The sequence below is a fragment of the Aulostomus chinensis genome, chromosome 11, assembly GCF_037954235.1.
Source record: "Aulostomus chinensis isolate RoL2024-O1b breed Wild chromosome 11, RoL_Achi_v1.0, whole genome shotgun sequence".
NCBI lineage: Eukaryota > Metazoa > Chordata > Actinopteri > Syngnathiformes > Aulostomidae > Aulostomus > Aulostomus chinensis.
Window position 1 is genome coordinate 10,491,019 of NC_141330.1, and position 17,570 is coordinate 10,508,588.

General features: G+C 42.9%; 2 protein-coding genes across 10 annotated transcripts in view; both read right to left on the minus strand.

Moving 5' to 3' along the window:
* myh14 (myosin, heavy chain 14, non-muscle) overlaps positions 1–8,211 on the minus strand; it is a 29,948-nt gene extending 21,737 nt beyond the window's left edge. For 3 of the 6 annotated variants that reach the window (XM_086218333.1, XM_086218334.1, XM_086218331.1), the window contains exons 1-4: positions 7,863–8,210; positions 4,713–4,893; positions 2,447–2,653; positions 724–880 (exon numbers count right to left, since the gene is read on the minus strand). In XM_086218333.1, the coding sequence (XP_086074459.1) occupies positions 724–880; positions 2,447–2,653; positions 4,713–4,880 (532 nt within the window). In that variant the 5' untranslated portion in view covers positions 4,881–4,893; positions 7,863–8,210. Of the gene's footprint in view, positions 1–723; positions 881–2,446; positions 2,654–4,712; positions 4,894–7,862 lie in introns of all 6 variants that reach the window. The other 3 variants (XM_086218332.1, XM_086218336.1, XM_086218335.1) reach the window with 2 other exon arrangements.
* Positions 8,212–8,969: 758 nt separating this feature from the next.
* The window catches only part of kcnj14 (potassium inwardly rectifying channel subfamily J member 14), a 34,958-nt gene continuing 26,357 nt past the window's right edge, over positions 8,970–17,570 (minus strand). Inside the window, exons 3-6 of one of the 4 annotated variants that reach the window (XM_086218343.1) lie at positions 17,015–17,353; positions 14,245–16,733; positions 12,511–12,828; positions 8,970–12,395 (exon numbers count right to left, since the gene is read on the minus strand). In XM_086218343.1, the coding sequence (XP_086074469.1) occupies positions 12,171–12,395; positions 12,511–12,828; positions 14,245–15,300 (1,599 nt within the window). In that variant the 5' untranslated portion in view covers positions 15,301–16,733; positions 17,015–17,353 and the 3' untranslated portion in view covers positions 8,970–12,170. Of the gene's footprint in view, positions 12,396–12,510; positions 12,829–14,244; positions 17,354–17,570 lie in introns of all 4 variants that reach the window. The other 3 variants (XM_086218342.1, XM_086218341.1, XM_086218340.1) reach the window with 3 other exon arrangements.

Consider the following 17,570-nt stretch of genomic DNA (forward strand, 5'->3'; position numbering starts at 1 on the left):
AAATCTGTACCAGGGTTGCAACAGTCACTCCTAAGTAATTAGTAGTGTGGAGAGAAGCAGGGCAGCAGCTAAACTGGTCTCTCCAGACTGCTTAACGTCCACCTCTTAACTACCAGCACTGTGAGCTTGTTTGCTTCCCACACACTCATACTGGTCCTACAGGTTCAATCACTGTAGTAACACACCTACAACCTGAGGCTGAGGCTGGTGGCAAGTACATAGTCACAGAGAGTCATCTGTCTTGTCCTGTTATCTCAGGAGGACACCCTGGGGCAGACATGTTGCACAATCAGCCTTTAACTGCTTTTACGTTGCTGGGAATTCTCTCATTTCATGGCCTCGACAGGTACGACTCACAGACAGGCGGGACCTCCAAAAAAATGTCGGCAATGCATTGTCAATACAAGTAAATGTGTGATAGCTATTACCACCACAAGAAATATGCAATAACATGATTACATCAAGTGTTTGTTATGAGCAATGTTACACCTGTAGAGAAGAATACAGTCTAACATATTTGTTTCCACTTTCATGGCATTTGATAGCAGTCACGATTCAAAAGGCCACACCCTCAAATAGTGTTTGTGGTGTGGCCTAGCAAACAAAGGTCACAGATGAGATTCAGCACCACATTCCAGTCCACCTCAGCCGATAGCAGATGCACGGATTAGCCGTTTTCTCTGAGTTAGGGAGGGGTCAGAGGTAAAAGATAGCGCTGAGTACCTTGCAGCATGCTCCGATAGGCCGCCTCTGATATGGCATAAATATGCGGGGGCATCTCATGGCGTTTCTTGCCTCGATACATCTCCACAATGGACTCTGTGTAGATGGGCAGGTTCTTGTAAGGGTTCACCACCACGCAGAACAGCCCTGAATATGTCTGGAAGACACACACAACACCAGGGAGTACTTTTACCTCAATATACACTTACAATTAGCACATCAGTAAAACTGTCATGTTTGTTCATGCACAAGGGGAATACTGGTTGCTGCGGGGTGGCCTGACTGCAGGAATAGTACATTTCTATAAATGGTTCTTTCAGTAGAAGATACAGCAGCAGACCAATACTGGCATCAGCTGCTCCTGCAGTTCTGTCTATCTCTGGATAAAGTATACCATGCAGGTCAGCAACATTCTCCCTGATAACTGTTGGAGGCACAGGTGTTTCAGTGAGGTGAGCAATCTGCCCAACATTTCAGACTGACAGACTTTTAAATGTGTTACTTTTGCCAGCAACAGCCACACAGACATGATCACATGATGCCGTCCAACTCATGAATGATGCAGTGATCTTATCTCTTATTTTCATACGCCCCTTTGAGATATTCCAGCAATCCGTTCCACCTGTCTATCCATCTCCTTATCTGTTCCTCCAGCTGCACCCTCCATTGGTGTTGTAACGGTATATAAAAATCGTAGTCCCGTGTGTGCAGTACCTTAGTTTTGAAGTCAAGGTTTAATATTTCCACTCGTGATTTATTGAATAAACTATGGCACAATCTTTCTCGAATAAAACAATATCTTTCAACAATGGAAATCTACTCATGAAAAAGTGAACTTTACTCAAGAACATCAACATTTTAGCTCTAAAATAAATAAAAATCAGCACTTTTAAAAGGAATTCTTACTGCTGGCAAAAAAGCAGACAACCTACTTATGGGGCTTGATTTATTATAATGTGTTTAAAACCTGTTGACACACGTTTGTTATTGCTTCAGCCCAGTTTGAGTTGTTAAGCTGCCTTAAAGCCACTGGGAACTGGTCTTACACTCTACTTCCTTATACCAGCAATGTTCACATTTGGGTTGAGTTTGACTTACAGCCTGTTTCATAACTGAACAATGCCAGCAAATAGTTTGTTCATCATCACTAAAGGTAAAAGAAAAAACAAAAACAAAACAGCAGTAGGACAGCTGAACAGACAACGTTCATCCCTCTGCAAAAATTTCTGCACACACCAACATTCCACATGTGCAGTGATTAATACAGTGCTACAAATACATGTACTATTATACCTCTCTCCTCCATCCATCCATCATTGATCCAATTAACGGTAACAGACAGCTCAACTATTTGTTGCTCAAATACAATTTAGTTCCACATAGTGTACATGCTGCCAGGGTTTGTCAATTATAGATGTTTTGCATCATTATGACTTTTCATATCTATGTGACTCAGTTCTTAAACTCCTGCCCCTCTTGTTCCACACCAGAAACTGGAGATGCCCCCACAGTCATGCCACCCATGAGCAACCCTGTAAGGTGACTCCTCTCTCCTCCTACCACCTTGTATCAGTTACACAAGATATTCCAGAGCCCTCACTGTTTAACACATACACATGTTCACAATGCTTCTTCTTGTTTATACATACATGCGTGCATGGTTGGTGCGCGTCATTAGTTCATAATGTCACCCTCTAATACATTAAGTGTATTTTGAGCTCACGTAGATCAAGCCGGAGTAGTATCTCTCCCTCAGGTTGTGCAGCACTGAAGCTTCGTTGAGGCAGGTGAGGTCAGCCATGTCCTCCACTTTGCTGAAGCGCGGCGGGTTCATGCGCTGCACCTCCTCCCTGGACAGAGTCAGCCGCCTCTGGCTGTCGGTCAGCTCCACCTCTACCTCATCGCCACGCTCCTCTCGAATACTGGCCGACTATTATCAGACAGGAGGACAAAGGAAAAATTTAATATGATGGCTACGTGGAGTTATTATTTATTTTATAGATTTATTATGGATAAACCAACAATTAAGACATCCCCGTACATTTATTGTTATCGTGGTTAGGTGCCAAAAAATGCATGACGTGATATGCTTATAGGAAATCATTCTGAATACAAAAGAATCCATTTGATGTGAATGTATATGAAAAAGATGTCGTTTGGGTTCGGGGTTAGGGTTACCACAAATCCTACCATGTATGCATGACTTTGGCTCAAGATTAATACACATGAAAGGCTGCCCTGCTACTAAGTCGGAATTAAGAAATCTGCTTTGGAAAACTGTCAAAAGTATTTGCATTCATGAGGGGGGCATCTAAAGAAACCTGGTGTACTGTATTCAAAATGAAGCCAATAACGCAAGCACTCCCGCAACTGTCTCAAATGCCACTTTGAGTATGAGTGTCTCTGTATTCAACACCAGACAAACATAGTCGGTGACAGAAAATGGAAGAAAAGGGCTTCTCTTGTCATTTTGATCTTGTGGGACAGGAAGTAGTGAACTCACGCTTTGACCAGGTCACAGCTCTTTTCTTTCTCTGTGATTCTGCTACTTGACATGCACATCACAAAAAATATATTCGAATGTGTGTGTGTGTGTGTGTGTGTGTGTGTGTGTGTGTGTGGGAGTCTACTCTATTAGTCACGGATATGAACTACATGCTCAGAATATGAAACTGGATGAAAATGTGTATGTGTGAGTGTGTGTGTATGGATGCGTGTATTTTATGTGTGTGTTTGTCCAACAGTGCCATTCTCAGATCATGAGTGTAAAATGAAGTCAGTGTCTCTGCAATGGCCTCTTTAACATTAGGAGGCTGAAGGAGAGTATTGTTCTATTCATAGAGCTCTCTATGAAACCAGTCCTGCAGAAAGAGGGAGCCTCCAAGATAGGACGCTCCATTCATATGTCACATCCTACAATATGCACCAACGAAAACTTGTCGTGTGTATTACATGAGGACTAAGGCAGTGGAAGAAATGCAAATGGCCTTGTGATAGTCATTAAGCCCCGATGTGTTCAAAAAGCATCACAAGGCAGAGAAAACAGAACATGTTCATGTGGGGGAAAAAAAACCTCCTAAAATACAATAACACACAAAGATTTACACACACCCTTTGATGCTTTGTGCCACGTGTTGGACACACCCTCAACTCGAGGCACACACTTAGGGATAATAATTTACCAGAAACTGTACACTGATAAAAGAGAAAGGAATTGTGGCAAGTTGTAAAAATTAAAGATAAAGATAATTCATTTAACCCTGAAAAAAAACCTGAAAGAAATCTGTTTAAGGGCTTAACAATTTTGAACATATTTGATAATCTGGACTGACGTTATGATTGTTGAATGGTTTGTAATGCTGGAGTGAATTTTTTTTCCATAATTCTTCTCACTTTCATTGAAAAATTCCCTCCAGTGATTAAGGTGTGATTCCTGTTGAACAAAGATGTCTCTTGAGCCTGTAGAAAATGATGTGTGGCAGGAAATCTCTACAGCACCACAATATTTCATTTAAAATGGTATTTTGACACAAATAGAACTCCTTCCTGTGCTTTGAAGACTGCAGCAGGTCATACTGCGATTTCAATTTCGATTTTGATTAATTCAAATAATTGTGCAGCCCTCATCTGTATGTATGTCTATGACTCTATGATCGCAACACGAGTACATCAATCCAAGTAGTAGTTGGCCCGTGCGTTGCTGAAGGCTCCTGGAAATGCAGTATGAAGTTTGAAGTCTGGCGTCTGAGGGGGTCTGGGGTCTGAGGGGTTTGGGGTCTGAAGGGATCTGGGATCTGAAGGGATCTGGGATGGCAGTCAGAATGACACTGAGTAGAACTAAGAGCACATGCAGTGTTGTGTGTAGTTCTGTGTAGTAATATTATATTAATGTGTAGTCAGAACCCCAACATCACAGTGAGATATTGTGATCAAAAAACAAAAAACAAAAAAACAGGATTCCACTTTCTCCTGACTTGGTTCACACTCACCTCAAAGCCATGCTTCTCAGACGGCACCCACACCAACCTCTTAGCCGCCCAGTCGGCCTGGCTGGCAGCAGAGAATACCGAGGAGTTTGAGGTGGGAGACCCTGGCATCGCCCCCGATGAAAGGAAGCGGGTGACATCGTTTGAACCGCCCCCTGTTGGCCTGGACATGGTTCTACTGGCACTGGAAGAAAAACGAAGGAGACACAAAACAAAATGGGAACAATTAAAAGCGCGCCTGTGTTTTCTGGTCACAGGCTTACTGTTGGTGGAAGGCTGAGAACTGGAGCGAGTTGGATGATGTAAAGAACTGCTGGACAGTGATGCTGATGTGATTCTGTGTCAAGCCACACACACACACACACACACACACACACACACACACACACACACACACACACTCACACACACACACACACACAAAGAAAGAGCAGTAGTAGCATGCAGGCCACATCCGTGCTGGGATTGGGCCAGAGATGGCCTAATTGAAAGACACAGCAAATCAAGGATAAAACAGGGGAGGAAGAGAGACAGAGAGATTGGATGGGTGGAGGAGCAGCAAGACACATCAATCGACTGAGTAAACTGACATGACAGCGAGGGGGGGGGGCAGCAAGGAAGAAGGAATAAAGAATAGCAGTGAAGAGAGAGAAACTACGAGAAAACTGAGTAGACTACATCCTTCTCGTGGAGGCCGTTTGCCTCAGCTGATGTAGTAGCCTGAGTCAAAATGTTAACCCATGAAAGAGGAGGTGACAGGAGTATAAAAGGAGATAAGAGGACGACTCGTGATTCTAAAACTTTCCGAGGAGGCCGCAAGGCATAACATAATTTCAGATGCACTCGCGGCTGTTCCGTCCAGAATATCACATACTGACCAATCAGTTGCAAATTATCATTAGCTCATGGGCAAATTTTGCTCTTTTTTGTCTTTAAAGGCCTTATTTTCATGTGGCAACCTTTTCTGATATCTATTTTGCTGCTTTCCTATGAAACAGATCAATGCAATATAAAGATTAAAAAATAAGAAGTCTTGATAGAGGAATGAAGCGACCCAGTCTTATAAGGTAGCCTCTGGAAGAGAAAGATGCCTGAGTAATCCTGGATCAGGTAGCAGTCGATGGCATTGTCCTTATATGGTGTATGAACCAAGGCGTCTCCAAGCCTCGACAGGTATGTCATCAAGCCTGATTCCTGCTAGTCATCTCACTCTCTTTTTTTCTGCTATGTCTGTGCATGACAAGACCCAGTCTCCAACCCTGTTACTCTACCTGTTACTACAATATGAATTTGGGTGTGGAATTAACATGATGACAAATGAGTCGCCACCACCCAGCTAGTCAGTATGGAAAATATGTCATCCCTCTGTGGTACGAAAAACCTACATGTCTTTGTCATCTCTGGGACACACACACACACACACACAAAAACAGTAGGATGCCTTGTGTATCTAAAACCGTAAAGTCAGGAGTATACTGTATATTATGACTTGTAATTCTCGAATAAAACAGACTATTTTTAGCTGTGGGCACATATAATCAGCCGTACCCTCAAAAGAGAAAACTCATGATGATACAGCAGTGTATCAGTGAGAGTTACTGTTCAAAGATGCGGGAAGGTACAGTTTCTATTTGCGTACAACAGTCATTATCAAACAATTGTCCAACTCCCTTTGAGCCTCAGAGATGTAGTTTCCATTCTTTGCTGACACTGTTCACCTCTCTCTTTTTACTCCTATTCCTCAATCACATTTATGGTCATAGACAGGGACATCGACTGTACGTAACTTGCTATGAGGGACAGGGTCGCTTAGATGGGGGTGTCAAGTTGTCCTGGGCTCTGGCCAAAGTGGTCCCCAATGGTGCCCTGTACCCTTTGTCTGCCTTATCATTGACACAGCCGGCCTGATAAAGGATACATGATATTGGATTCTTTGGCCGACATTTTACAACTGGTTTGTCCCATAGCCGATATTAACCGATGTGCCTCTCATCTGTACAAACAAGAATCAACGATGTTCATATTTTTTACACAATGAAAAGCTTGTATAAACATTGTAAATAGAAAATGTCTATAATTCACATGCTGTGTTGTTCCCTTATCATAAATAACAGATAATGGGCAAGGAAGAAGAGACTTCAACAAAATTGGTCTGATATAAATATCGGTTATCAGACCGATACGATATATTTGAAGACATACTGCTATCGGTCTATCCTGTAACATTCTGATTATGTTTGAAGCAGCTGAGACCCACTGATGCAAATTAAGTCAGGACACACACACATACACACACACAACTGCAGCATCTACAGTTGCCCAGACTTGATTGTTCTATAGTTGTATATGACCATAGCAACATCCTAAACACCAAGCAGCAGCAGCAGCAGCAGCCCTCAAACAATACCCTCTGAGTTTGAACTGAGGTCATCCACTGCGGGGGTCCTGTAGAGTGTTTTATCTGTGCGTGTGTGTGCAATTAATGATGGTTGCCTTTGCTTGTGTGTTAAACGGGTGGGGGAGCTGGAGACGCCTTTTTTTCCCGTTTTGAAGCCAACAGCCATGGCACGGCTGGTGATATTGTGGCATCAGCGCTGACATTAAGAGGCCAGTGGCTATAATAATGACAGAACCTCTGCAGAGCGTTGCAGCTGCGGCATGACCCCGGCAAATAAATGACGAGCGTTTCAACCCCCAGCACACACAAAAACCACACCTTGAACATTTAGACATGAGCAATCACATGGGCCCAACCTTTAATTGACTGTGTGAACCGCATACATGTGGCAGTCATAAAAATAAGCCATAGAGAAAATGGCTGGTTGTATTATTGTTATTATTATCATTATTAGTATTATTTCAAATATAATATGCAAATATCGTCTGTATGTCATTATACGGGTCGAAATTCTCTGTGAAAATGGTCAGACAGTTTTCCCATCAGGTTATTTCCATGAAGGCTTTCTTTGAGGGCGTACGTAAAGATAAAACCAGTAAACGCCTCATGTCCCACCAACGATTCATTTTTAGTCGTTATGCCACCGCATTTAGACTAACCTAGCGTTAGCCAGCCACACAGAAATATGAGACGTTCAGGAGAATACACTCGCTATTTACGAGTTGGATTAGAGTAAAGGCAATTAAATCTCTTACCTTCAGGTCCGGCTCTGAGTACTGGATAAGGCTGTGGTGCGAGGGGAAACGGGGTGAGTGTGGTTCTGGGGTATTTTCCTGTCTGATAGGTGTGTAGCCTACCGCATATGCGGCTTTTATCATTGCACCGTTCCCTCAGTAGAGCCGCACACACTTCTTGGTGAGAATAAAATAGACAGAGCAGTGAGGGCAAGACGTCGGCTTCAGCTCAGGAGGAGCACTTCCTGTTAGGGGACCAACCAGAAGCGAGGAAACGGTCTTTAATATAAAAACACTCCAATAAAAACCTGAAAGCGAACCGTAAGCCCGCCCTAGTAGTCCAGCAACAGTCTTCCACCCTTCAACTGGCATGAAACGGGTGCGGCGGCGAATGGCGTCAAGCGTAGCCCAAAGATCCTCCACGAAAGCCTATGATAGCGGACGCAAGGCGGGGCTAAACCTGAGTGACGTGTCGCGCAGCGACTCAAAGCGCTGCAGCAGGTGCCTGCGCGGCCGCCTCGCGCTGGAGAAGGGAGATTTGCGCGCCCTTTGTTTACGACGCAGCAGCGGCCGGTGCCGCAGACACAGATCTGGGATCGGATCTGCTCCAAACACAACAGACGGTTAGCTTGGAAAGATCCGACCCCAGGCGCGTGATTCAGATCATCCCCCAAAATCCCACTGAACCCGACATCCCGAGGTGCCAGGGTACTGACGATTAATGAAATGGTTTGTTGCCTAAACTTGGCACAGAACTAGTAAGTGAAACAGGAATTGAGGGGTTTTGTTTTTTTTAGGTCAACAAGCCATTTTAGCTATAAATATGAATTCAGCATATGATTCTGAGGACCAAAATCGATCCCAGATTCCTGATCTGTCAGCTGCTGGTTTGATAACAACTTGATTCTCTAGTCAAATCAAGAGCGTTTAGCAAAGTGCTACTGGTCATATGTATTACTTCTGAAATTCAGTCAATACAAGCTATTCAGTTTTATTTTCATAATAAGGTTTAAGTTTTTTCCCCCCCATTTGTCCCAGAGGAAGAAAAAAAAGTCAAGGTTTTTTTGTGCCTGTCACACTATAAAAAATGAAGAAGTGATCACAAATAGCAATTCAATATCAGTTTTATTTGTTTTAAAACACAATTTAGAGGCAGCTCTGAAGCGCTTTCAGGCTTAGAACAGAGTGTGTCATTCAATTCATTAAAAAAATGCCAGAGGAAAGGTAGCTACAGCTTGTATTGGTGTCTTATTAAATCACTAAATGATGTAGTTCTGTGCATGATGTATATTCTAAATACATACAATGAAAAATGTGAGTAGTGAATCCTAGCAACCAGGGACATTGTCAAAAAATACAGCTGTCAATTTTTCTGCCGCGTTTACAAAGTGCTGACATAGTTAAAGTGATGGTGCTCTAAGTTCAAGTTACATATGACGGAGGTGGAGGGGGGGGGGGTGAACAACATGACCCATCACGCTGACTATAAATAGAAGCCATAAAGGAGAAGCTTGTGGGAAGACACAAACAAGTAACGGCATTAACACTAATTCAAACAGACCATATGTTATCAATACCCCCCCCCCCGCCCCCCAGAGGACACTATATGATGACGTGTTGAGGTTACTCCCTAATCAATTCTGAACCTGCAACATCAACGTGCTGCAAAGCTTCATCAGTGATATTTGTCTCCATGTAGTGCAAAGTAAAAAAGATCCCAGGTTGTGTGTTGGTTAGGATGATTATTTGGGCAACACTTTGTGTCATGTTGCACTCCTGACACTGAACTTTCTGGACACCTTCTAGAATCAAAACACACAATTAGGTGATGTTATTTACTGTCAACGGAAAAAAAACAAAGAACTAAATGAACAAGACAATTCCAGGTGCTTTGTAAAATAACTAAAAAGTGCAGTTACTACAAATTGTCCTATATAATACAGGTAAAAGCATTCTTTTGTCATCAGTGCATGTTCATATTGAGAATTCTCAATCACTGAGCAGATTCACAGTCATTAATTTGCATAGTTTGTCTACTTAGCATGATTTACTGCAAATACTGAAGGATCATGTCAAAATTTTGGGAAATAAACTAATTTTCCATCCTCCTTGGTGCCAGACAAGATGATAGATCACCTTCTTCCCTCTACGGGTGAATTAGGAGCTGAGAACCACAGAGACTGACTGATGGCTACTAAGCTTAGCACAGTGAATGGTAGTGAATGGGTTGTGTAGCGTAGCATAGTCGACAGTCATTAAAAACGCTTCACTAAGACAGCTTTTGTCTGCTTTAATGTAACTAAGGTGGTGTATAAAATATTTTAAATTATGAGATAGTTATTTTTAGAATCAGATACATAGCCGGAACTACTTCCCTGAGTGGGTGTACTGATTTGACAGAGCACCTCATCATAACATCATCCAGCACAATGAAATGTTTCTTGACAGCTACAAGATTGACTGCTACAACTAGTCATGGCTGACTTTGTAACAGAGGATGAGGAGGATTATTTCTGGACAAACTGAGACACTGATCCTTTTCCATATGAACCAGAATACAGAGGTGGTTATTGAAGCTGAGTGGGCAAGATACAGGTATGCCAACTTATCCATCCACTACCATTCATTGAGTTTGAGAAAGTAGCTGTCAGCCAGGCACTGTGGGTCTCAGCTCCCTAATTCACATCAGAAAGGGGTATCTACTGTCTTCTCTGGTTCTGGGGAGGATGAGAAAATAAGCATTTTCCAAAAGGATTGGCATGTTCTTTTATGGTGAGTGACAACCACATCACTTAAAAAAAACAAAAACAAACAGTTTTACACTTTTCAAATATTACACAAGCTGCTGCAAATCTCTGATTGCTATGAAGGCACCATCCACTACAAAGCATTCATAATGCATGAGAGAGACCGATCGTAACACTTACAACCAGAGGAGGGTGTCACATGATGTAATGAATGGACTAACATGAAAAGTCTCCTTTTATACTGTAAAAGTGGTTTCCAGTTCAGTCCTGGTCCACTTGCGCAGATGTTAGACATTGTTTTTTCTGGTTTGAGATGTAGACACGATAAGTCATCCAATCATCTCAGAAATACCTTTTCTACCCAGTTCACCTCAGATGTCCTCTAGAGTGGTAGAATATAGGCCGCCAACGTATTTACATCATGGTAAGTCATTTGCCTGTGAATCCAGTTTAAACCTCAAACCGCTGTGCAAGTGCCAAGTCACTTCTAAGGTGTCACAGGTCAGTCGCCAACTGCAACTGATGAGTTCTTCATTCGTTTTTTTTTTTTTTTTTAACTTTTGTCCAAAAGTAACAGCAAAAACAGTACATCGCAGTTATTTGAAGCAACAAAGAACACACAGAGAGATAATGCAGATATTAGTGCAAGTAAGAATCTGATCTGGACACAGGCGACAGCATCGGCCACCTTCTGACACTGGCGGGGTTTGAAAATGACTAACTGGCTCCAGGTCATTGCAAAATAGATTAAATGAATATCAGTGTTACAATCCACCAACATTTCCCCCATGACAGTATGAAAAAGCTAAAAAAAAATGTTTACATGGAAAAGAGACTGCTCAAAACCGCTGCTAGTTTTCAGCAGACTCTCCATGTAACTGTTGCTCTGCATTGGCCATTATATTCAAGCCCCTAAAATAAAAGTGACAAAAAAAAATACCCCATCCATACTTACCAGAAGAAAAAGAGAACATTGAAATGATAAGAAAAATAAAAGTGAAATACATTCCTGAGATGAGCCCATGAAGGAACCATTTACTGCAAACAGAAGCCACCTCAAAATTAAAGAGATATTCCTCCATCAGGCTCATACAGATGAAGGTGCAGTAGCAGGTCAGAGCCACCAATGGGTGCTCTTGTACATCCTGCCAGTGCTGCATCAAAGCCAGATGGGTGTGCTGTGGTGGTGATGGGCCAGATTGAGACTTAAGTTTTCAAAGATTTGGTAAGATTGCCAGGACCAATCACACAACTAGGTCAGCGCTGTGACCCACCTCTCCATTAGAGTGACCCTAAACTTTCCTCTGTGTCTCTGTCCATCTCTTGACTTCTCTTCTGTTCCATCCTTTAATCCTTGTAGTGGTACTGACCAAACCCTTGTTTAATTTGAAAAATTCACCTGAACTGCTATTCTAACATTTCCTGTCTGACCACTGTGAACGAGTTTACTCCCTACAGTACTTCTAAATCGGACACTTTCAAAATCTTGGTGCTAAGCTCTGGTCTTTTTAATCCTTTGAATCCACAAAGCAACTGGGCCAACGTCCTGTCTCTTTTTCCTTCAGGCTTGCAGCCCAAAAGTTCAGTTGTAGTGGAGGTGCTCTGACAGTGATAACCTGTTGGTTGGAGGTGTGCGACACTCTGGGTTTTGGTCAGGCTCCTCCTCAGGGCAGATGAGGGCCACTTCGTTCTCATAGCAGAAGGATGAGCGTGAGCTTTGAATGTATTTCTGCTCAGAAAGTTCTTTAGCGCTGCATGAAGGTGTGTTCGGGATCTCATATGTTCGATGGAAAAACGAGTAGTCCACCTGTTGGAAGGGAAGAACAACAACACGGGATTAACAGATTAAATGATAGCACTTTCTGTCGATATAGTAGCAACAGGGCTAAAGATCCTTTATGTTCAGATCTTTGTTCTCTTACCTGGTAGCCACTTTTTCTCTCAAAGAGCACTGGTTCAAAGCGATGTCCCCAAAGGATTTCGGAGGCTACATATGAACTACGGCACTGCGTAGTCATGGCTGTGGCCTCAACCATGCCCTCAAGAATGACTACCACTTCCAATTCTGAGTCATTTTCCAGAGTCTTTCGGTCCATCTCGAAGAAGGGTGACTCATCGTTAATCTCATGGACAATCGTCACCGGCGAGACCAGGAAGATGCGATCGGTGCCAGTGTCAAAACCCACGTTGATGTCCACGTTGTCCAATGGAAGGAACTCTCCCTCAGGTGTCACCCTGGGCTACAAGCAGGTAGGGAATGAAGTCAGAATAAAAAATTTGTACTTATAATTTGCAAACAACAGCCAAAGGCATGCAAAAGAAGGGAAATAAAATGGACTGTTAATACGCAGATTTGACAGGCGCAATGTAAGCCTCATACATATGTAAGGACAAAATGTATTTGTTACCTTGTAGGGCACTAAATGTATGAAAGTTATAAATACATGTGTCATTTTCTCAGGTCACCTGAATAAAACATTAGGAATTTAATTTTCTCCACTGAAGGTAAAGCTCTGTGTTTTTTAATGATATTTGGTAGAATCTGACAACGCCCCTCTTTGTATGCCATGTATAGGCTTATCACTCATCCAACCCTTACTATGGAACAATATCCAGTCCCAGCATTTGAAATTGTATTTCTTTGATCCTCACAAACTTTAATCCCATCTGCCCTGTGTGAACTCTGATATGGTCATGCTATTAAGAGAGATAAAATTATCTATGCTGTGGACTCAATTTTCCACAGACTGACCCTGTGGGAGCATACACACATGCATACAATCACACACAATGAGCAAAGATCACGGCAAGACATGCTCACACAAGCATGAACAGGGAAACATTAGGTTAAACATCAGTATCGAGTCCAATCACCCATCCTCATAGATACAGTAGGGGGGAAATGAGATGATGAAGGACAATGGTTCTCAGTTAAAGAATTGTGGGCAAGTTAATCCATGGTAAATCTTCCTAACCCCTGAGGGAAAATAAAACAAGCTCTCATTAACTACGGTCCACAGAATACAGGCCAGATGGTCTCAGCACTCTCTCTTGACTTCAACCTTTTTTCCTCTGCCGTGATCACTCACAACAGCGACCTGTACATTTTTTGGTACTTCATTTAACTTATCTGTTTCTCCCACAGATCACTCCTTTATCTTTTTTCTCAAAAAGGACAGGTTTGTCATTTTTATCTCCACCAAGGAGATTGTTTTCACTGCAATTAGTTACTTTATTTGTCTGTATTAAGGATTAAGCATAGACAACTGGGACAAGTTTCATAGAACTTGACAGAGGAGTGGACCTTGGGCCAAGGAAGCACCCATTAAATGCTGGGAAGTTTTTCTTGTTCACTGTCTTTGACACTGGACGTTGGGACATTTTTTTGTTTGTTTTACATTTTCAGTAACTTCTCAGCAAATTGACACTGACCGTTATGGAAAAAAAATCCAGCACATTAACAGTGATATAGTTATTAATGTGTAGTAATTAGTGCAGATCCTGATGTACATTTGGATAAAGTGAAACAAGATTTTTTTTTTTTTAGGGATCCGGTGGAGGTCAATGCTCTCTGACTGCCACTCTAATCATAGTTTTCAAACTTTACGGCCTCTTTCAACTTTCATGACAGCCTTTATTATTCTCCCATCACTTACCTTTAATAGCTGTGCCCGAACATGCGCCTCTACCAGGTGACTCTTGCGTAGGTTTCCAACTCTCCACATCATGCAGAGTTTCCCGTCCCTCAGTGCCACCACTGCTCTTTCAGAGAATATCAGGGTCTCATTGCGCTTCTTGGGCTTGGCAATCTTTGCCATGACTGCCCCGATGATGAAGGCGTCAATAATACAGCCCACAATGCACTGCAAAACGACCGCCACCACCGCCAGGGGACATTCTTCAGTCACGCTTCGGAATCCATAACCAATGGATGTTTGGGTCTCCAAGGAGAAAAGAAAGGCCGCCATGAAGCTGTTCACTTGAAGGAAGCAAGGTTCAACCACTGCCTCTCCATCCAGCTCACCTCCAGATCCGGCCTCCCCTGTTCCTGAGGTCCCGGAGCTGGGGGTGAGCCGAATGGAGAAGTCCCCGTGCGCGGAGGCAATGAGCCAGAAGGCAAATCCAAAGAGCAGCCAGGAGAGAAGGAAGGAGAGAGTGAAGATGACCAGCATCCAGCGCCAGCGGATGTCCACACAGGTGGTGAAGAGGTCACTTAGGTACCGCTGGCCCCTCTCACTCATGTTGACGAAGGTGACGTTGCAGCGTCCGTCCTTGCCCACAAAGCGTTGTCGGGGCCGGCGGCTTGAGCGCCTGGCACGTCGGCGGCTCGTAGTGGAGGGGGAGGAGAGTGAATCCTGGTCCGAGGAGGACCGGCCTTGCCCTCTTCCTCTTACACTACTGCCTCTTCCACCTCTTATCCCTGAGCACATTCTTCCTGCTCTCACTCCGCCTTCTCCTCCTGCATCTCCCCTAACTGACTCTCCAATGGCACTCTGCCTCCGTGCATTGTTGCTGTTGCTCTGAAGCGGTTGAGCTTTGCCATTGAGGGCATGGGTTGGGGAGGGGCTGGTTGGGGTTCCTGACCCTGTTGGGCTCTCCCCTGCCCTTGCTGTGTCTGCAGCACTCTGTGCCAGCCTCATGACCTCCTCCTCCTCCACTGGCCCATCCACCACAGCACTGAAGCGCCGTTTGACACGTGCTGCTCCCATCATGCACTGCAAAGTCTCCTGTTTCTTATGGAGAAATCTCTGTTTACGTGGTGTTCCTCAGTGTGCCTTGACTTGTAATTGTAGCACCTTGATACAGTCAAGTTTGGTGTGGTGCTAGTTTTTCAGTTTTTTGTAACAAAGAGATTACTGCAATCCATACTGGCCAATGGTACTAAGAGGGACACTCACTCCTCGACCACTGAAAGACTTGATTAAATGTCCTTTCCAGTACAGACTATTTTTAAGAGGCAAATCCCTCAGTCAATAAAGTTAGTTTTCTTGAAGTATGTCCACAGGTACATTCATAAACACCTAGTGTCCTTAAATCACACTCAATGCAGTAAAATGAGGTGGACTGAAAACAAGGATGTCAGCAATAGCTCAAGGATTCTATATCTGTGCCCCCAAGTTTGCAGGAATTTGTTTGTCAAAGGGAAAAGTAACAAGGTTGACCTCAACCAACATCAAAGAGCATGCAAAGTTGATTTTTCTCAGTTCAAACATGAGAGGAAGCATCAGAGCAGGCATCCTTTGGAAAAAAGCAATACAATGCAATCGGCAGGAGGATGGAGATGGAGATGATTTTGGGAGACAACATTCAGCTTTTTATGGGGTACAAATATTGTAAACAAAGGGAACAAGGAAGGATATAATTTTTCTTTTCCATGCAGTTGAGAGAAAAAAACATGCTAATTCTTACGATCAAAGTTCCATAACCCCTACGTTTGGGCGTGAGGAAAACAAGAACACAAGTACTTTCAGTATGTGAAATGCAAACGGGAAACAATGTGGACAGAGGAATGACAGGACTGACTCAATGTATTTGTTTCATAAGACTGAACCAAGTCTTAAGACATGAAATCATCTTCACAAACAAAGTCAGTACAACTTTTGCCTGACTAGAGGGCCCAACTGAAAGAACCCCATTTTCTTTGCCATTTCTTGCCCATTCATGTCACTGCTTTAACAATTTCCCGTTTTGTTTTCAAGGGTCTGCAAATCTGTTTGATGGCCATGGTGAATTTGGTGAAGATTTGTTTCGTGCTCTGACATTTGCACGAATGCTATTGACCTGAACTACACTGCTGTTAGCAATCACCAACATTACTCAGTCTACCAGAGCAGACATACCTCATTACAGCTCAGCATTACAGCTACAGATAAGAAGATGGGAGGAAAACAACAGAGAGAGATTACTTTGAACTATCTGGCATTACTCGTTTTTCTGTTATGTGGAAGGATTAAATGGATGGAAAAGGTAAGTACACGGATCACCTGAAGGTGTTTTCTAGATTGTTCTGGAGGTCAGGTGGAGTTGATAGATCAGGTGTACATTGCAGACCCGTGGAGTTGAGACGTTTGGAGATGTCGGGTGGTTGAGAGTGCAGATTGTGGCTTCTTATTCAGCAACACACTTTCAACCAGCTCTTAAAAGACTGAACATCAGACAGTTTACATAAAGAAGAGAGAAAATTATAACGTGCAATAAAAACTCAAGACATACATCATGGATCAAAACAGTTTCTAAAGAGAGCAGGAGCAAGTAGATGTAACTTCAATGATTTGATAACAAATGAGCAAAAAGGAAGTGTGCAAACACATCTGGCAATTAAAAGTGTGCTTCTAGTGTAACAATGTACCTTGCACTGTCATTTAAAGGGCACTCCACTACTGGAGCTTGATAAGTATAGCAACAAAAAGCCCCTCAGGAACTCACGGAGAATCAATGCTTCAAATTAGCAACTGCTATAACTGCACAAATCCAGAGGAAGCCATGTCATTGCAGTAACAGCAGCAGAGCAGACAGAAGTCTACAACAAATAAAAATGGGGTAAAAGATCCCTCCTGAAGTAAGAGGTGACATATGGGTTCATCTTCTCTTGTGTGTTGACTTCTCTTTCTGACACATGTTCAGAAAAATCTTTGTGGCTTTGGGGGAAAGAATCGCAGAGGAAGATGACGTTGAATCTGCCGTTTTTTTTTTCCATTCCCTTCACTGAGCTGTCTGTTTGGTGTCCTTTTGCTGTAGGGCCCTCTTGTCTACCAAATAGCCAGTCTTGAAAAGAAATGAGATCAAACAAAAAAGAATGAAAATCAAAAGTAACAGAGTATTAGCAAAGATGTCGCTGAATTTACAAAACTGTGGCAAAGAATATGGGCAAAACAGAACCTGAAGGATTCAAAGAGAGTTTCTCCAAAGTACTGTTCTGCATACTGCAATGCCAGCCCAAATTTTATGTATGCTTAAAATACTTTTTAGATGGTGATCAAGG